The sequence below is a fragment of the Neltuma alba genome, unplaced genomic scaffold (assembly GCF_004799145.2).
Source record: "Neltuma alba isolate B1F8T4 unplaced genomic scaffold, ASM479914v2 tig00002811_pilon, whole genome shotgun sequence".
NCBI classification, from domain to species: domain Eukaryota; kingdom Viridiplantae; phylum Streptophyta; class Magnoliopsida; order Fabales; family Fabaceae; genus Neltuma; species Neltuma alba.
The window spans coordinates 632,415-650,693 of record NW_021633026.1 but is presented as its reverse complement, the minus strand read 5'-3'; the positions used below and the strand labels follow the sequence as shown (position 1 = coordinate 650,693).

The following is an 18,279-nucleotide window of genomic DNA, read 5'->3' as shown; positions in this document are numbered from 1 at the left end:
AACTAACTTAACTAATATTTTTAATCTTCCCAAATTAGTTATTGAGCTCTTATATCAAGGACTTAATTTAGTATCTTTTTTTAATAATTACTACTTTCTATTAATATGAGAGTTAGATAATTAATTTTTGAATATTAAAGAAAATTAGTTAAGATAATTATTTATATTAAATGATTATTTTATTTATTAAAATATTTTTGTTAATCATGTGTATTAGAATGAAAACCCTTTTAGCATGTTCAATCACCATATGGCCTTATAAAAAAAAAAGAGAGATAATGTTAATTGAGATCTTATATTTATAATCAAATTAAATCTTTAACTAGCTCTTATGAGACTGGAGGTAGTATTATATTAGAATTAATATTTGAAGAATAATCATATTGAAAACTTTTGTGCATATCACCAGGATTATCATGTATTCAATGGCCATGATTTCTTCCTTAACTATTAGGACGCTGCGTTTCGGTGATGGTGCTCATCACCCGCTTAGCGGGAAATTGGATCCGGGTTTACATTAACCCTAACTCATAAAATTAAAAGTCAATTTTACATGACAATTCTAATATTTAAAAATAAAAGTAAGATGAAGACAATCATTCACATTTTATTAGACGAAGTTATCATTAGTTGTCTGAAAATTAAAGAATACTAATAATGTAATTATGTTATTATCGACTTGAAGGAGGCTTTGGAAAGGAAGGGGATTGATTCAACCTTGAGTTTGAGTCACAGAAGAAGCAGAGATGAGAAGGGATGATGGACCTGTGTGGTAAGAGGAACCACACTTCTGCTTGTCATTGCATTTGCATCCTTCTGCTATGTGACTCAAGGCTTCCACCACCTATTTTTCCCCCAAAAAAAATATATAATAAATTACAGTAATTAAAAATCATGAATAATACACTTATTCTCGAACTATATTTTTGTTATTTATTTACTTTTGAAAAAAAAAATCTTTTAATACAGTTGACTTCATTATATCCTTTTTTAAAGTTAATGCTAATTTTTTTTTTTTTAAAAAAACTTTGGGGCCACTAGGAAGCTATCTATCTGACAAAAAAAAAAAGAGTGAGCTTTAGACAATTTTAACCTTTACTTTTTTTTTTTTTTAACTTTCTTCCCAAATAAACTATTTGATTTATAAGGTAATTGTAATATGTTTGACTGGAACTTAGAAAAATTTTAAATCATACTATCTCTGATCCTTAATATAAGACTCTGTTTGCCTTTTATTTTAGTCCTAAATATAAGATCCCAATCCACTTTGTCTCTCATATTTATTTATTTTTTTCTCAAAGTAGTCCTTCTAACAATGATAGTTCTAGTTAATGTACTTGATTAGCAAGGATATTTTAGGAAAGACAATATTTATTTAGGACAAATAACTAACTCAACTTACTTTCTTAATCTCCTCAAATTAGTCAACTGGCTCTTATAATTAGGACCGGAGGTAGTATTAATTTTGTTCTAAGATACAATAACTTATCAAGTTTACCTCTATTTAATATACATATTTTGTAAAAAAAAAAATTAACAGCATATACAACAGTATATTGAAGATAAAATTAGGACAGGGGTACATCCAACACTTTAATCTTATTTTTTTTAGGTACATTTAACATGCTGGATGTAAATTTAAAAAAATAAAATCGGACTGCTAAATGCATCAGAAAAATAAAATTAGGGTGTAAATGAATGCATGATTGCCCCAAAAATAAAAGGAAAGGACAAAAGGAAAAAATGGAGACTCACCTGGGCCATAGTTAGACGCTTGTGAGGATTTTTAGAGAGACAAGACTGGGCAAGACGACTCATCCAATACAACTGATGGCAGTCATGATCTTCCCTCATTCTCTTATCTATCACACTACCACATTTCCTCTCTCTCAACAGTGGCCTTGCCTGCTTCACATATTCATAATTAATCACTCACAACAATGAAACAAAGATATTATGGGTGGGGTTAAACAACATGAAACTATATGGATAGCATGATCTTATCATACTCTGTAGATTAACAACTAAATCTTTGGACAAATTGTTAACCTGAATGTCTCGTTCAATAATTTTGTTGAGTACTCTCTTCTATCCTGTTTTGCTGTTGGATAAAACAAAGATATTGAATTTTAAAAAGAATTAACACTGACCCATTCCACAAGGCTTCTTTCTCCAAGTCTTCTTTTATCAGTAGTTCTCATGCCAGTAATAAGCTGTAAGAGAACCACCCCAAAAGAGTAAACATCTGTTTTTGTGGATAATTTCCCGTCTTCAACATATTCTGGTGCCGCATAATCCTCATCTCCTCCTACACATTCTTCTTCAGATGACGTCTCTTTCTCTTCTTTCCTTGTAATTGCCAGCCCAAAATCTCCCAACTGTTTGATTTTTTTTTTGGTAATCAATTTTTCAGATTGTCAGTTTTACATGTACTCCCTCCGATCCTTGATATAAGAGTTACATAACTAATTTGTAAAGATTAAGAAAATTAGTTAAATTAATTATTTGTAAAAAATGTGTGTTAGTTTTTCTAAAATACTCCTTAAAATCATTTGCATTGAAAATTACTTCTTAATGAAAAACCCTCTTAACATATATAACGAATAGAGAGAGTTTAGGGGAAAAAATTATAAATGTAAGGGACAAATTGATATCCTACATTTAAAGTAAAATCACATACCTTTACTTACTCTTACATTTAGTATCAGAGGAGTATGCACGTGTGTGTGAAGGTGAGAGTGATATGATTAATTACCAATGTTTCAAAGTCATGAGTAAGAAGAATGTTGTTAGGGGTCATGTCTCTGTGAATGATGTTGTTGTCATGCAAATATAGTAATCCTCTTGCTGCTCCAATGGCTACCTTGATTCTGTTCTCCCAACTCAGAGGTCTCCGGCAGTGTTCTGCATTATTCCAACCCCAAATTCCGTGAGGGATATGTGATGAACAACAAGGAACAACACAACAACAACTTCAAGTTGTAATTACATTTAGAGTTCAAAGATGAGCTGAGCTATTCATAAATTGTGAAGAGTGTGACTTTTTTTCAATTTTTTCTTGACAACCCATCATTTCAAACAACCTTAATACAGGTAGAAAGCGCATTATTTAGGCAACACAGTAATGCCAAACTTTAAAATACATGATCCGCGCAAGACTATATTTTCACATGTTGTACTTAGAATTGACTCTCTATATTTTCACAGAGCTCAAAACAAGGCGTACGATTCTTGACTTGTGAATAATGTAGCTTCCTCCAATTTTTAAAGACATACTGATATTAATATTGTTGATTTAATTAACAATTTATAATTTCAGACAATATGAATACACATAGAAAGTCACACTATTCAAAAGTTGTGAATATTATTAGTCCCTAATTAACCAGTTATTGTTACTTGCAATACCCAAAAAGTTAACATTTTTTTTGTAGTCTTACGGTGTAAATGCTGGTTGAGTGAACCATTGCAGACAAATTCATAGACAAGAAGCCTATGATTTCCTTCAGAGCATGATCCCAACATGACAACAACATTCTCATGTCTCACTCTGCTGAGTGCATCAACCTCGGACCTGAACTCCTTGTCCCCTTGCTTGTTACTTTCAATGTTTTTGTGTTTCTTCACAGCAATCTTTATCCCATGAAGCTGCCCCTTGTACACTTTACCACAACCTCCTCCTGATAGGAAGTTCTTCATAGAAAACCCATCTGTTGCTGCGTAAAGTTCTGCATATGTGAATTCCCTCTTACGTTCTTTTCTAGGCCTTCTGTTCTTGCACCTTCCACAAGTATGGTTCTTGAACTGCTCTCTTGTCTCCTCACATCCTTCGTTTTTATGTTTGTTGCCGTCGATTTGTTGTTCTTTTCGATGTCAACAAGGTCAAAGAAACATAAACCATACGAGGATTTTTAAAGAATTCATCCATTTTGATGGATTTGGATTGTTCTATATAATATGTGGTATTTTCTCTTAATTCAATTAAGAAAATTTCGTCAATCTAGTTTGATTTAATGACTGTCATCACGTTATGTCATCTGTTACACATGGTAAATTGATGTCATATCACTTAATGAATAGCATAGTGAGACGATAACCATTAAATCAAAGTAGATTCACACGTTCTTCATGACAATATGGGATAAAAAATTCGCAAGAAATTTTATAAGATTTGATGCACTAGTGCTTGCGTAGAAAGAAATACACATGTGACATGACATTGATTTTCTAGTTTGGTTATGTGATTTTGGCTTAACTCTGTTTATTCTACGGAACAACCATAACATGGGCTAATAAAACAGTTCAAGAAATCTCTATTCCAATCCCTAATTATCCGAAGTTATTTACAAATTACTAAATTGCAATGATTTGATAATATTTGGATTAATTGCTAATTAGTAAAGATGAATAAACAGAACTTCTCATATAGGTATTCTGTTACCTCGTATGCTTGCCTGATACATTTCTGCTTGATCTTGAAGAACACAGAATTCACAGTACTCTCTGTTTGCAGACTAATGTTATGTCTGCCTTATTCTTCTAAATTTAAATAGAAGCAATTAAAAATCACTAGGTAGAGCTTAGTTAAACAAGTTATAAAATAATATTAATTTTCTTAGTCTAGAGCAAGGTTCCTCAACCAAACAAAACACAGCATAGAAACAACTTCCTAGGTAAGGGGATTTTTGGAGTGTTTTTATTAATATATTAGAGGCTTAGTAGAGGAATGGAGAGTTGAAGACATCGACAGCTTCACAATGGTGACAGGTATTATTTTGAAAGGCGTGGACAATGTGATAAAAAGGGACAATTTTCCTGGCATAAAATATAATGAAATCATACGGTCCATTAATGTCAATGTGTGATTTATATCTATATATTTTGTAGAAAGTTGTATTATTTACAAGTTATTCATAAGTTACAAATACTATGTTTTATTTTTAGGTATGCAGAAGATCTACGTTATATAATATATTAAAAATTACAAAGTAGACACGTATGTGGGCGTTGATTTTGTAATTTGCATATATGTGAGTGTATTTATTACATTTCATAATATAAAAAAAAGAAGAAATTTTATTACAACTGAATGGATACATTTTATGGCAAACGAAGTCACTATCAGTGGCAGCAGACAATACTCAGTAGTTATAAAAAAAAAAAAAAATTCATGGTAGACCGTAATTCACATTTTTTATTTGGAAAAAAAAAAAGGATTTTGGGAAACCAGTAATGCAGTGGAGTTGATTCTTTCTTCCAAATATTTCACCTATTTGGTGCTCATGGAGAAGTCAACTATCCAAATTCCAAATTTCTTTCCAATTACAATTATCTACGCCTCCATATCTGTCATGGTATCCCTGGAAATTATGAAATCCTTTCATTCTGCACTTGGGGTGTCCATAGTTAATTGGTCATGCTCTTCCATTGGAGGAGGGGATGGAGGGTTAGAGAATCCTAAACCCATCTGGCTCACGCTGCTACTGGAATCGGCACTGCAACTCTCTTCTTCATTATTCATTATTTCATCTTCTGATGATTCTTCTTCACCTTCGTCTGATGTGCTGTATAATGAATCTGACCTCACAGGGAAGTAATCTCTCTTTATGTTCCCACATATCTTGCCCTCTGCTATTTGAGTTAAAACATCAACCACCTGTAATCACATTAATCCAACCAATATAATTCAGTATATCAAAATTTGGTAATTCTGACTAGTGTTTTATTTCTGGGATTATTCTGATATTATTTGAATCCTGTTTTAATTATGGGTAAAAATGAGAAGAAAAAAAATCAATCAATGAATATATTTTGGACCAAGAAAATTCTTCCTTAAATCTACTTCTATGGTTGTGATGCTTAGATTTCTAAATCATGTACAATGTCTTGATCATCTGGCATTAACATAGAAAAAATACCTTTTTTTTCCCCATTATGATGTAAATGGGAGTAAAATTTTGAAATGTTGCATTTGATAATTATATACATTTCATTTCTTTTTATACAGTGGTTTAGTGAATAATGAAGACTTACCTCACCCATGTTTAATCTCTTGTGAGGGTCCCTGCTTAGACATTTCTCTGCAATTCGAACCATCCAAAATAGTTGATGGTAATCATGAGAACTCATGATCCTTTCGTCAATTAGATCTGGATAATTCCTCTCTCTTAATAGTGGTCTTGCCTGCAACAACAATGATGAGTTCATTAGACTGAACCCAAGGCATTATTTACATGAGACAACATCATAGTATTAACATGGAAAATCTTGGTCTTTCTATTCTCCTTTCACTCTTTGGAGTGGAAGAGACTGGTATACAACAACAACAACAAAAACCTTATCCCCTTAGGTAGGGGTGGCTACATAAATCGTACGACGCCATTATGCTCTATCAATTAGTATGAGCCATTAAACTATTACTTTTGGTTCATATGGGTCAAACTTCTCTCCTGGTTTTTTGATTATGTTATCTCTAAATGCGCATCAGCAGTTATATTGTAAGATTTGACTAAGAAGAACTAGTCATAGTGCTAACAAGTAAAAATTACAGTAAACAAAAAGTGATTAATAAATCCAAAGAAAACAAGCACATATAAAGTGTGGATGTTTTTATGAGCTTAATTTGTACCAAAAAATTGAATATATATGAATTAGTAAAACTTAATGGCATTAATGTTGTTTACCCATCCCACAAGACTTCTGCCTTCAAGTCTTTGGTCTGTGGTCTTCATTCCAGTTATTAGCTGCAATAGGATTACCCCAAAAGAATAAACATCTGTCTTAGTTGACACTTTGCCATATTCTGCATATTCTGGAGCCAAATATCCTAAAGTCCCAACAACCTCTGTTGACTGGATTGAGTCTTGATGTTGACTTCTTGCCAAACCAAAGTCTCCCAGCTAGTATGTCCATTAAGAAGCAAAGAAAACGAGTTAAGTGATTTTTGGTGAAGAACAAACTCAATTAGCTTAGAGTGCTTTTTAACCACTATCATTTAAGTTTTTCTATCTCATTATCTTCATCACAAGAAGTGAAGTCTTTGCAACCATTATCTTAGTGATAATAGATGCATGCTTTCTTACCAGTGGTTGATGATCATGTGTTAAGAGGATATTGTTTGTTCTCATATCTCTATGTATGATGTTATTCTCATGCAAGTATAGTAAGCCCTTGGCAGATCCAGTAGCTACTTTAATCCTATCTTCCCATCTAAGTGGAGCTCGAGAGTGTTCTGCATCAATTTGGCTGAAGTTAGTCTTTAATGAGCCATATCAAGAGCATGTGAAAGCTCTCAATTTAATGGTAAACTGTCATTCTGGTCTTTGAAAGATGCTTATTCTACTGTATTTTTCAGAAGATAATCACCATCAAGTCTGTCCAAAACTCTTCAAAAATTACATCAAAACTTGCCATGAGTTCTGATAACCTCATGTCAACAAAGTTGGCCACAAAGCTCTGAAATGAATTGTTAGAAACATATTTTGAAGGTTAGCGACCAAAAAAAAATGGCATTTTAAATTTAATTTTCTTCCAATTAACCATCCACATAAAACAGTAATGTTCCATGCTGATGTGAGTTGATCCTCATGGACAGTAATGAAAATAAAGTAACTCTTTTAAGCATATAACTGGTGTACTTTTCAAAATGTTTATATTGATTTGTTGGTAATTATCTTTTGAAGACTAGACTGGTGGGATAGGCATCTTTTAAGTATCATAATGACAGGTTACTCTAAAATTAAGCCTATTAATCTTACGAGATAGGTGTTGATCCAGTGAACCATTGCATGCATATTCATAAACAAGAAGCCTATTGTTTCCCTCAGAGCATGACCCCAACAGCATGACTACATTCTCGTGTCTTGTTTTGCGTAGTAGATTGACCTCTGACTTAAATTCTTTTTCCCCTTGAGGGCTAGCACATTTGTGTTGTTTAACAGCAATTTCCGTTCCATCTAACTGCCCTTTGTACACTGATCCAAATCCACCTTCTGATAGAAAATTCTTCTGGGAAAATCCCTTTGTGGCTGTGTAAAGCTCAGAGTAACTGAAGTCTCTCATACATCCAGGTTTTGGTCTTTTGTTCTTGCACACTGAACATAGTGGTTCTGTGAGCTCTTCTTTCATCTCAAATTGAGGTTCTTCTGTTTGTCCTTTCTCTTTACTCTCAAATTGAAGAATTGAAACTCCTGTTTCCATGAGATTCTCGCTTGATGATGATCTAGTTCCTGTTTGATTCACCATAGATTATCTTTAATGTACTGTTTATTGGTCAAAAATCTTAATTGATACTTCATTATACACCACAAAGTATGAATATTTGGATGAAGTTCTATGATTTCATAAAAAGTTATTCCAAACCTTTCACTCACTGACTAAATGGGACAATAGGACCTAAAATGGTCATGATGGCCGTGATATGGAGTTTCATAATTTATAGATATTACTTTGCCTCAACCATGCGGCTTAAAGAATGTAAAATTTACGTTGACTTAAGTAATCATAAAAGATTGGAGGGGAAATTGTATCATGACTGAAAACTGAAGTCTTTAAGTGCATCACTATAAATATTTGTATCATAATCTCTAACAGTGGCACATATACTTGGATATTTTATAGTCAATAATATTATGGCAAAAGAATAGACTTACTCTTATGAGAAAATTCTGCCTCTGAGCTTCCTGGTGTCACTTCCATATTTCTCACGTGATCTGATCTTTCAGCAAATGATTTGCTGTTCTCTGTTAGTTTTGGCTTTCTGAGCATTTGAATGCTATAGCGATTCCTTATCCTATAAATACCACAAGCGAGGTTGTCCATGAAGTGCCTCTTATCTTTGTTCATATGTCTGCATTAAGATAAAATTTTCCCAGACAAGAAGACAGTTTATATCAGCAGGAAGTATTAAGTTATGCAATTCATAACATTATAAAGTTAGATGTAATTTGCTCGAGCCTGATATGTCTATTCCAACATTATGAATGAGCAAATGGTAGTTCAGGGAAAAATTAAGAGAACAAGGTAAGAAAGATGAAAAATCCAGACCAGTCATTCATATGTCAAAGATCACCTTGAACTCAAAAGCGTAGCCTACTTATGCAAATCTATCAAAACATAAAGTTAATTGGTTTTGCTTTTGCAGGCTAAGGAAAAGATATAGAGGCTGACCTGTCAAGTATCAAGCACGTAGCCCTAAACATATTGACAGCATTACAAGTAACATCTTGAGAAGGGTATGCAAGAACTTCTATCTGGAAAACAAGCTGAGATGCACCATAGCCAAGAGTGATTTCACCAGCCATTACAGTGAAAGACAATAAACAAGAGTTAGTATCCAGAAAAAAAGGATACTTATGTTGAGTAGTTAAGAACTCATATCTTCTAAACAAGGTTTCAAATTCAAGCATTGTGGATGGGGGGGGGGGGACTATGCTAGGAGAGCTTCCCCACAATTGAGACCTATCCTATCTTCAACATGGAGTAATTATTAGTATCAGATTCTTACAATAAAAGCATAACTTATGGATAATTGTAAAAAAATGTCTGGGATTTACTTTTCTGTTGGAGAAACTGAAGCAAACACTTAAGGGGTGATACATGTCATCATACTTACAGGTATAAAAATCATTATGTTGAAGTTCATGAAATCCCTTTGCAATCTGTAGACCTATTTGAAGTGTCCAATACTCTAGTGTGACTCTTCAGTTAGTTACTTGATACAAGTTATGAAATTATATTGGACTGAACTCACATTTTTTGCTTGACAATACTCAGAAAGTTTCATGACTTGTGGTCTGTTATGATATTCTTCCTTTATCTTGCCAAGTTCCTCTTGAAGATTTTCCCCATCTGTTGCAATAAATGATCTTGAATCCATCTTGACGATTTTGTTCCCTGATGGGCAAAAGGAAAATAACAAGGACTTGGGACTTAGGAATCCAGAAATATCAGACGGTAATAATAGCTTATGATGCAGATGACTCTAATACTATTAAATTATAATTTATTCTTCCTAAGAAAGTAACTTAATATTTAACTCGCATTTACATTTTAAGATTCTATCAGGATCTTCTGTGCAGCATCATGATGTGTGGTGCTAAGCAACAGAACAGTAAAGTCCCTATTTCACTATTGAGCCCTTTTGACTCCTTTCCATTTTCAGAAAAAATATTCTCGTTCTATGAGACATACCAAATATAGCAAGAATTGTGAGTTCATCTCCAGGTTTTAGAGCTAGCTTTTTTAGAACCTTCTTTATTGCACTTGTACTCACATCTCTTGAAGCATCCTGGATCACCACTACCCTCTGAGACTCTAAGGACATTTCTTTTAAAATCTGGGTTGAAGTATTCCTCTCAAATTTTTCTTTGATATTATTGACTCCCTCTCCCCAGGGTCTTATTTTAAATACAAATGAATGATTATTAGTTCATATTACACTTCAATCATAATGGCATTTTCTTTCACTTCCATATATGTTTTCCCCTCAAGTTTCTTTGTGTTTCTGATAAATGATCTATATATGAAGGAAAGAACTGATTAGCAGCAAAAGTAATTAAAAAAAAAAGTTAAAGAAAGCTTAAAAGAGAGACACACACATATTCCAAAAAGTCTCAAAACAAAACAGTGAAGAAAAGTAAAAGGGTAGTGATGAACCAATAGGAGCTTCTCAAGAGATAGATGGCAGTATATTCGGATATTCAATGTGAGAATATGACTGTGTGAAGAAGAAGATGGAGATTTTATAACCAATTTCCAGAATATTACATTATTTTTTTATATTCACCTATTGCTTTCATGTATTGTAGATTCCATTTTAATATGGTATTGTTGGCATCTGAGAGGCATCGATGAGCCCTAAGCTTTTAAACGAAGTTTGACATTGTTGGTAAGCAAAGTTTTATTAATTTTTTATACTGTCTCTGGGGCGGTTTTTTTTGGTAATGGACTTTAAAAGAATACTATAATTGTCAGTACAGCTGGAGGTCATCATATGTTGCCCAAAAAAAAAAAACAGAAAAAGCTTCTCATGCACAATATTTTTTCATGTGACAATATGTAATTTCTAGTATTACTGAAGTTATGTTAGAGCATTGTCAACCTCAAATATGAGTAGTTCTCTCAAAAATATCTTATGATTCACATACTCAAAGCTATCACTTCATATTTAAGAGGTCATACTCCTTTTAGAGGTGATAGTAGAATAACCCTTATCAAGGGCTTATGGTCTAGTTTATTTTAAACCTAACCTGTTGTTAGGCCTATCTAGTCAAATAAGCCAGGCCTATTAATTATTAATGTTTGATTTTTAGATCTGCTTGAAAAAAAATCATTGGTTGCATGAGATGCTATGACTTGTTTAGATTGAAAGAAACAAATATAAATATTTTATCAATTGTTTTGGCCAAACCAGTAGCTCATTATCATAATAAATAAATACATCCATACACATATTTATGCATCTATATGTGTGTGTGTGTCTGTGTGTGTATGATTCAAGCTTTGCAGGACATAATTAAGATTAAGTGTAGTTGCTGAATATGCTAAATGGAAATGGAGACAAGAAGAATAAAACAAAGTGGCTTTTTCTGATCTTAATATAATTGATTTAAAGCAAATAAATTATTCTAACCAGATGCTGTTTCATGCAAGTGCTTTAAATATTGTTATGTCGACTATTTTAATTTTAATTTTTTAATAATGATTTTACTAATCTTTAACTCGATGAACTTGAAGTTGTAATCAAACAATTGGTATCTAAGATGGGACAGCCCAATGGTCTTATGGACGCTTGGCTTGACCACTTGAAACCACATTTATGCTCTTATGCTATCATTTTTTTCCCCTGCTCAGTCTAGTATGGAGTATTTATCATATACTTCTCTCTTTTTATTTGTGAGACATTTTTAGTATAAAATATAAAAAAATTTAAATGCATTAATTATATTTTCAAATATAACACCATTTCAACTTTGTTTATATTTAATATATACACTATCTATATGAGAGGCAAAACAATACATTCATTTTAAAAACTTAATAATATGATTTATAAATAGGATAAAAAAAACCTTTTTCTCTTATTTATATATAGAACTAAAGGACTAATCATTCGGATCTCTTGCTTCTTCTTTTTTTTTTTGTTTTTTGAATGGTTTGAATCCTCATGCATGGTAAGTCCTTGTCTGTGTCATGATGCATGGCTGATAGTACCATGGAATCAAATATGCATCCTCAAAACTTGATTTATGCTTTGATTTTACTTTTGTAGCATCTGCCAAGTTATGGAACATGAAATGGCTTGCCATGCCATCATATTTTTAATACTACTTTTGGTATTTAACGTAAGAGCTAAAAAACTAGTTTATAGATATTAAGAAAATTAATCAAATTAGTTATTTGTTATAATGTGTATTATATTGGGAAAATTGCAAAAAAAGACTTTAGAATTGCAAAAACACAGATAGGGACCCTTGACAACTTCATTTTGGGTTTTGACAACTTCATGACATATTATTGTCAAAAGCTATAGTGAAGTTGTCAGGAGTCTCTATCTGCGTTTTTGCAATTCCAAGGTCTTTTTTTTGCAATTTTTCCTATTATATTTCTTAAAATTACCTATATTAATTATGTACATTAGAACTATCATTTAATGAAAACTCCTTAACATGTATAATCACCATTAGGATTATTTAGAGGCAAAATATATAAATATAAAAGATAGTGAATTTTAGTTTTGTATCGAGAATCAAATTGAATCAATAACTAAGTTTTATATTAAAAAATAGAGGTAGTATTACTAACATTGCTAGCGCAGGGATTCACTTAAAATTCAATAAATGTGAGGGGGCTAAATTTCGAAAAGTTAAACGATTGAGTTTAGTGAGTTTGTTGCCAAAAAAATCAACGTAAACTACAAGGATCAAAAATTGATTTTCGCTTGCAGAGTTTGTGAGTTGTCATCCTCGTTTCGTCGCTGAAGCTGAACAACGCACTCTTCTGCTTGGGATTCCTCACGCGAATCTCTCTTCCAATGTCTCTTACTGTCAAACTTGTTCACCACTCTATATGGATACCCCCTTCACGTCCCCATTCTCTGGTATTAGTTCTTTAAAGCCTAACAATCCCCCCCCCCTTTTTTTAAAAGCTTCTTATCAATGAGATTTTGTTTATCGTTTCATTTTCTGTGGATTTCATCCTCTTGTTCTGATCATTTTTGTGTATATATGCGCGAATTTGGGTCCAAGGGCATCCATGATGGCGTACTTGTGCGCGGTTACTTTGCTAAGCGGAGTAATACCCGTTTGCATCACAGCCTCCATAGAAGGCCTTGCTTGGCTAACAGCGGCGACAGTTTGAGTAATGTATCATGATATTCGACTGTTTTTTTTTTTTTTACTTATCCTTTTCTTGATGTGTTTTCATAATTGATTTTGTATGTGTGCGTGTGATTTTGATTCATTTGTTTATTAGAATTAGAATTCAGTATCGGAAAATCTGCTGCTTGTTCCTTATGGCAATTCTTGCCTTAAAATGCCTCCTTAAGTTAATTTTACTGTAGAATTTGTTTATACTGTCTTATTTTTCTGAATATCGACTAAATCGGAACTCGTTTAGTGAGCTAACCCCAAGCGAACTTCTTGGGTAGAAATTCTTTGGAATAACTACACCAGTGTGTATACCCAAAAGAAAAAGTATGCGATGTAACAGTTGCTTACCACTATCACTGCGATTGCTGATTCAAATCGCAATTTGTACTAAAAAAAACCTTGGAAGATGTTTGTTTGAATTTGGGATAATAGTCAAATGTAGTATTATTTGGTAATGGAGAGTGATAATAGAAAAACAGGGAAATGTACCTACAATGATGAAGGGGCAGCAGGGGATTTGAAAATGATGTTCTGAAACAACAAGTCTTAGGATTGATGTTCATGACTACATCTGTAATACCAACTACTTATATTTTTGTTAAAAAAATTAGTTCTTATCTGCGTTTAGTTTGTCAAAAAAATATAAGTTTATGCGTGCTGGACTGATTAGAGAGTTTCATATCTTGATTCTTCAATGGTATGATGCCCTGAAATGAAAGTTAAAGAGTCTCTTTGAAATGATTATTTTGTTAACTATAATGACAATATACGGGGGGAAAAAAGATCTGTATTTTTCTCAGAAATGCGCTTAAAGTAATAGATAGATTGGTTGCACTATCCTCTGATAAAGATTAGCAAATATAACGTTTCTTTATTATTATTTTTTTTTAAAGCTTTCTTCCTCATTAAATGTTTTACCAGTGGAATGAATTATGTCTATGATTTTACCTGTTTTGATGATTAATTGGATTATTGTCATATTTCTTGTTGGTGTAAGGTCAGGCAAATGAGCAATCAGATGCAGGCAACCATGAAGGTATATGAATACTTATGTTCGTTGAAGCATGCAATCGTTTGGCTCTTTTCATGTGAACTAAATATGAATAAATAGCGCGACTACTTCATAGATTTTATATATATATATATATATATATATATTGATTCTTTTTTTTTTTTTTGGGTAATATTTTGAATTAAGGACATTATTTACTGGTCAAACAGTTGTGGGTTTGATTTCCAATCCTGTCATTCAGACTTGAGCATCTAGTTAAATTGTACAAGTTGCCATATGTCTTAATGCATACACTGCACATGCCACCATCGATCACTAGCTACGGAAATCCATAATCCAATTGTTGGTTTTTATTATTTTGTGAAAAATGTGAAATTTAGCAATGTTTTGAAGTTTGAACATTGGGCAGGCGATGTGTTATCATATGAAAAAGCGCCTTGGTGTCAACTTAAATAATGAGTAGTAGAAACGCATGCATATGTTCGTTCATTTGCTTTCTAGTTTGTTTTTCATCTGTAGTGCAGGCTGTTCACCTACATACTGAGTTGAATAGAGCTATCTTCAAATGTTTGACTGTGTATTTACAGTAGTGTCTGGTCCTCGTTTCGATTTGAAGTTTCAAGTGTGTTAAGTCATAACCACCACAGGGTATTTTTAGGTTCATCAGAAAGAGAAGATAATATGAAAGCGAAGTCTCTGACAGCCAATGAGTATGTATTACCCCCCCTGTTTTGCTCTTTTAGAAATTTAATGAGGCTAGACAATTTCTTATCTGCTCTATGTATCTTACATAATAAGTTGATAAGGTGTGATTATTTCTTGACAAGCAACTTAGTGCAATAAGTTGATGAATAATGAATAAAATATTAAGGAATAAGCATAATAAGTAGAAAAGCAGATGCATCATTTGTGTTGGGGATGGAAAAATTTGCAGGGAAGGCCAAAGGAAGGGAGGAATGAAGGTATATTTTTTCCTCTATGTCATAGAGGATGCAGGAAGAAAGCTCTAATGATACCCTAATCAAAACCTTTATCTGTCATTACTAAATCAAGTATGTAAATTATGATCTCCCCCCTCCCTCTCCCATGCTTGTTTCTTATCATTTACATTAAGAAACTGTGTAACTTACTGATGGAGGCAGCTTTCTTGTTCTGACAAGTGTTTTCTTTGCTTAAATAGTTTTGGCCAGCTCTCATTTGTTTGATCTATCAGGATCCTGACAAAGCTGAAGAGATACGGAGTTTCTGGCATCCTTTCCTATGGACTACTGAACACAGCATACTACCTCGCGACATTTCTTTTTGTGTGGTATGTGGACATATGTAAGAATTTCTTTTTTCTTTTTTTTTTTTTGGTAAAAGAATCTGTATTATATTGATAAGACACAGTAAATGTACATGTGATATATAGTTGGGTTAATATTGTAATAGCCTTATATGGGGCTATGGCCCAGGCCCATGTTCTGTGGTGATATCCCAGTGTCCTAGGCTAAGGTGTATATCGTACCTTGATGCATCGAATCAGTTGGTATTAAGAATCTCAGTTCTTCTGACTTCTTATTTATGTCTTGTTTTTAAGGCAACATGCATTGGGTTATTCTTGTACCCCTTGAATGCCAGTGGATAAAATGCTATATCCAATATTAACTTGGAATTTGTTGTTTGTTAGGCTTTACGTGGTTCCAGCACCTAAAAGGATGGGTTATCTTGCAGCTGTGGAGCGGTAAGAACATTTATATTACCGTATTTCATATGATTTCTCCTCTTAAGTGTGTCAGTATTATGGACTATAACTTTTTACCCATGTCTAGATTTCTCAAAGTGATGGCCATGGTCTGGGCTGGTAGCCAAGTGACGAAACTTGTAAGAGCTGGAGGGTAAGCTGCCTTCTTGAAATCTTCAACACAACTAATTTCGTAATTATCTCTCTTGTGGTTTTAAGTCAGTCTAGAGCTTTTTAAAAAACTTTGGTCACTGTTTTTCATAGGTTACAACTCCTATTGTTGATGGCAATTTCCTTTCAAGTTTTTTACTGGAATGGAAGCAATCATCTAGATTGTTTGAGTAGCAGCATGGAAGTTCTTCTAATTGGAAAAAAAACATGCGTGCACATTTTAAGTGTTTGCTGTTAGGTTAGGTTATGAAATTTTGGCATGTGGATGATATTTCTTATGGAATGAATATTGTACACTGAAGTGCCATGATAGGATTTTATTAGGGAATTTGATAATCAACATTTAAGAAACTTTACCCAAGTCTAGTCCTTCCCAATTCGATGCACATCTTGATGATGGCTGTTGACTGTGTTTCTGAGAATAATTGCAAAATGCCCTTTTGTAAATTGTGCTACGCATAAACTTAAGAGATGAGTATAATCATCGCCATTTCATACAATTGAGTGTTTTCTGATACAGAGCTTTAGCATTGGCGCCTTTTGTAGACAGAGGGTTATCATGGTTTACTGACAAGTTCCACTTTGAGTCTCAGGGAAAGGTAATCTCCTGAACTATTTTTCCCCCTGTCCTTTGTTTTATGATTTTGTTTCAATCCTATAGTATATTTGATCTTCAGACGAAGATAGTATGGGATGTGGGAAGTATTCAATTGAGTAGTATGGGATTGGGCGATGCTTTATGGTTATTTAACTGACATGGTTATTCTACCTTGATAACCAACTTTTGGGGCGTCACACCGAGCATCCATCAATTAGTTACATTGCTTATGGAATATATTAATGGGTTGGTCCTTCCATTTCGATAGTTAGCTTCTTGATCTCATCCCACCATCCATCAATATTATAGTATCATTTTCACACTTCTGCAACGGTGAAATTGAAAAGAAATTATTTGTTTGGGTATTAAAATAATAGGGCAAATCATACAGAGTTTAATCGATAAAATTCCTCAGTCCAATCTAAACTATCCAAATTCTTTTACAATCTGCAGGCGTTCATGGCAATCGTGACATTTTGTTTTGGGCTGGCCATTGTCGTCTTTTTGGTGATCACATTGCTTTGGGCATGATGCTGTCTCTGCGGCTCACCAGAGCATATATCTGATTAGAGCCACTTAACTTATATCACCTACGCATTTGTATTTAAGTATGTTACAGTCATCTCTCAGTCCTTCTTCCTTGGCATCTTTCTTAAAATTTCTGAAACTGTTATGCTCCTTAATTTTTGTCAAGGAGCTTTTTTGGTCCCTAATGTATGGAAAAAATTATAATTAATCCCTTGCAATACTTCTTAAGAAGTCTCTCAGTTAATTAAAAATATGAAGTGAAAAAAAAAAATATTTTTAGCAAAACATATGATATTATGAAAGCTACATGAGGATATCATGACGAGGGATAAAGGCTGGAGAGTACTTTAATGTTGAATTTGGATGTTGTCTCGTAAATTGTGAGAAATCGGCTCCTATTAACTTTAAGTTTGTCCAAAAACCAAAAAACTAGGATGATAAGATTCCATGCAGCTTTAAAAGGGGGAAAATGTGAGAAGTCTCTTGCGAGAAAGGGAAATAGATATTTGGGTGCATTAAGATTAAAACCAAATAATTAACATTTAAGGTAAAAAAAAAGTTACAAGTTACACAATCTTAGTTAACTTTATTCAGTGTTTGATTTAAAATGTAGTTTTTTTTTAATAAGCAAATTTTTAGCTGAATTAGGCTTCGGAAGTTCATCACAATCAAGACATATCTACTCAGAATGTTTATAGAAGTACTTACAAATCACTTATCAACAAAATCCTCACATCGGAAATAGAATTCAAACTCATGATTTTGCATATTATGAGTTAACTCTTTACTAACTCTTTATCAGAGTCAACTCAATTATAGATTTATAATACATTTGGTTGTCAACAACGCAGTTAAAAATAGAGTAGGGTTAACAGCT

At 33.0% G+C, this 18,279-nt stretch overlaps 3 protein-coding genes across 3 annotated transcripts; 1 reads left to right on the top strand and 2 right to left on the bottom strand.

The window, feature by feature from the left end:
• Window positions 1-712: 712 nt before the first annotated feature.
• LOC114738861 (proline-rich receptor-like protein kinase PERK8) lies at window positions 713-4,463 on the bottom strand. The gene is made up of 6 exons (XM_028926928.1): window positions 4,442-4,463; window positions 3,441-3,863; window positions 2,756-2,904; window positions 2,151-2,378; window positions 1,756-1,905; window positions 713-844 (listed from the first exon to the last, which is right to left on the bottom strand). The coding sequence occupies exons 1-6, from the start codon at window positions 4,461-4,463 to the stop codon at window positions 713-715; spliced, it is 1,104 nt and encodes a 367-aa protein (XP_028782761.1).
• A 917-nt stretch (window positions 4,464-5,380) lies between these two features.
• Window positions 5,381-10,324, bottom strand: LOC114738853 (probable serine/threonine-protein kinase PBL7). Its single transcript, XM_028926921.1, has 10 exons — window positions 10,192-10,324; window positions 9,752-9,894; window positions 9,169-9,263; window positions 8,652-8,848; window positions 7,758-8,228; window positions 7,083-7,231; window positions 6,684-6,899; window positions 6,006-6,183; window positions 5,881-5,894; window positions 5,381-5,656 (listed from the first exon to the last, which is right to left on the bottom strand). The coding sequence occupies exons 1-10, from the start codon at window positions 10,322-10,324 to the stop codon at window positions 5,381-5,383; spliced, it is 1,872 nt and encodes a 623-aa protein (XP_028782754.1).
• Window positions 10,325-12,964: 2,640 nt separating this feature from the next.
• LOC114738567 (uncharacterized) lies at window positions 12,965-17,624 on the top strand. The gene is made up of 9 exons (XM_028926631.1): window positions 12,965-13,099; window positions 13,248-13,359; window positions 14,368-14,406; window positions 15,041-15,092; window positions 15,596-15,691; window positions 16,052-16,105; window positions 16,194-16,259; window positions 16,797-16,875; window positions 17,328-17,624. Exons 1-9 carry the CDS (start codon window positions 13,034-13,036, stop codon window positions 17,403-17,405), a joined length of 642 nt encoding a protein of 213 aa, XP_028782464.1. The 5' UTR covers window positions 12,965-13,033; the 3' UTR covers window positions 17,406-17,624.
• Window positions 17,625-18,279: the final 655 nt, after the last annotated feature.

What these genes read in the sequence shown, in the direction of transcription:
- LOC114738861 (XM_028926928.1), bottom strand. Translation starts at nt 4,463, where the DNA reads ATGTATCAGGCAAGCATACGAG. An exon ending in GTATCAGGCAAGCATACGAG is followed by an intron (nt 3,864 to 4,441) that starts GTAACAGAATAC and finishes GACATCGAAAAG; the next exon opens with AACAACAAATCGACGGCAAC. An exon ending in CTCATGACTTTGAAACATTG is followed by an intron (nt 2,379 to 2,755) that starts GTAATTAATCAT and finishes AAAATCAAACAG; the next exon opens with TTGGGAGATTTTGGGCTGGC.
- LOC114738567 (XM_028926631.1), top strand. Translation starts at nt 13,034, where the DNA reads ATGTCTCTTACTGTCAAACTTGTTCACCACTCTATATGGATACCCCCT. An exon ending in AAGTCTCTGACAGCCAATGA is followed by an intron (nt 15,093 to 15,595) that starts GTATGTATTACC and finishes TTGATCTATCAG; the next exon opens with GATCCTGACAAAGCTGAAGA. An exon ending in AAACTTGTAAGAGCTGGAGG is followed by an intron (nt 16,260 to 16,796) that starts GTAAGCTGCCTT and finishes TTTCTGATACAG; the next exon opens with AGCTTTAGCATTGGCGCCTT.
- LOC114738853 (XM_028926921.1), bottom strand. Translation starts at nt 10,324, where the DNA reads ATGTCCTTAGAGTCTCAGAGGGTAGTGGTGATCCAGGATGCTTCAAGA. An exon ending in ACGTGCTTGATACTTGACAG is followed by an intron (nt 8,849 to 9,168) that starts GTCAGCCTCTAT and finishes ATCTTAATGCAG; the next exon opens with ACATATGAACAAAGATAAGA. An exon ending in GCAGAAGTCTTGTGGGATGG is followed by an intron (nt 6,184 to 6,683) that starts GTAAACAACATT and finishes TTGTTGTTGCAG; the next exon opens with GCAAGACCACTATTAAGAGA.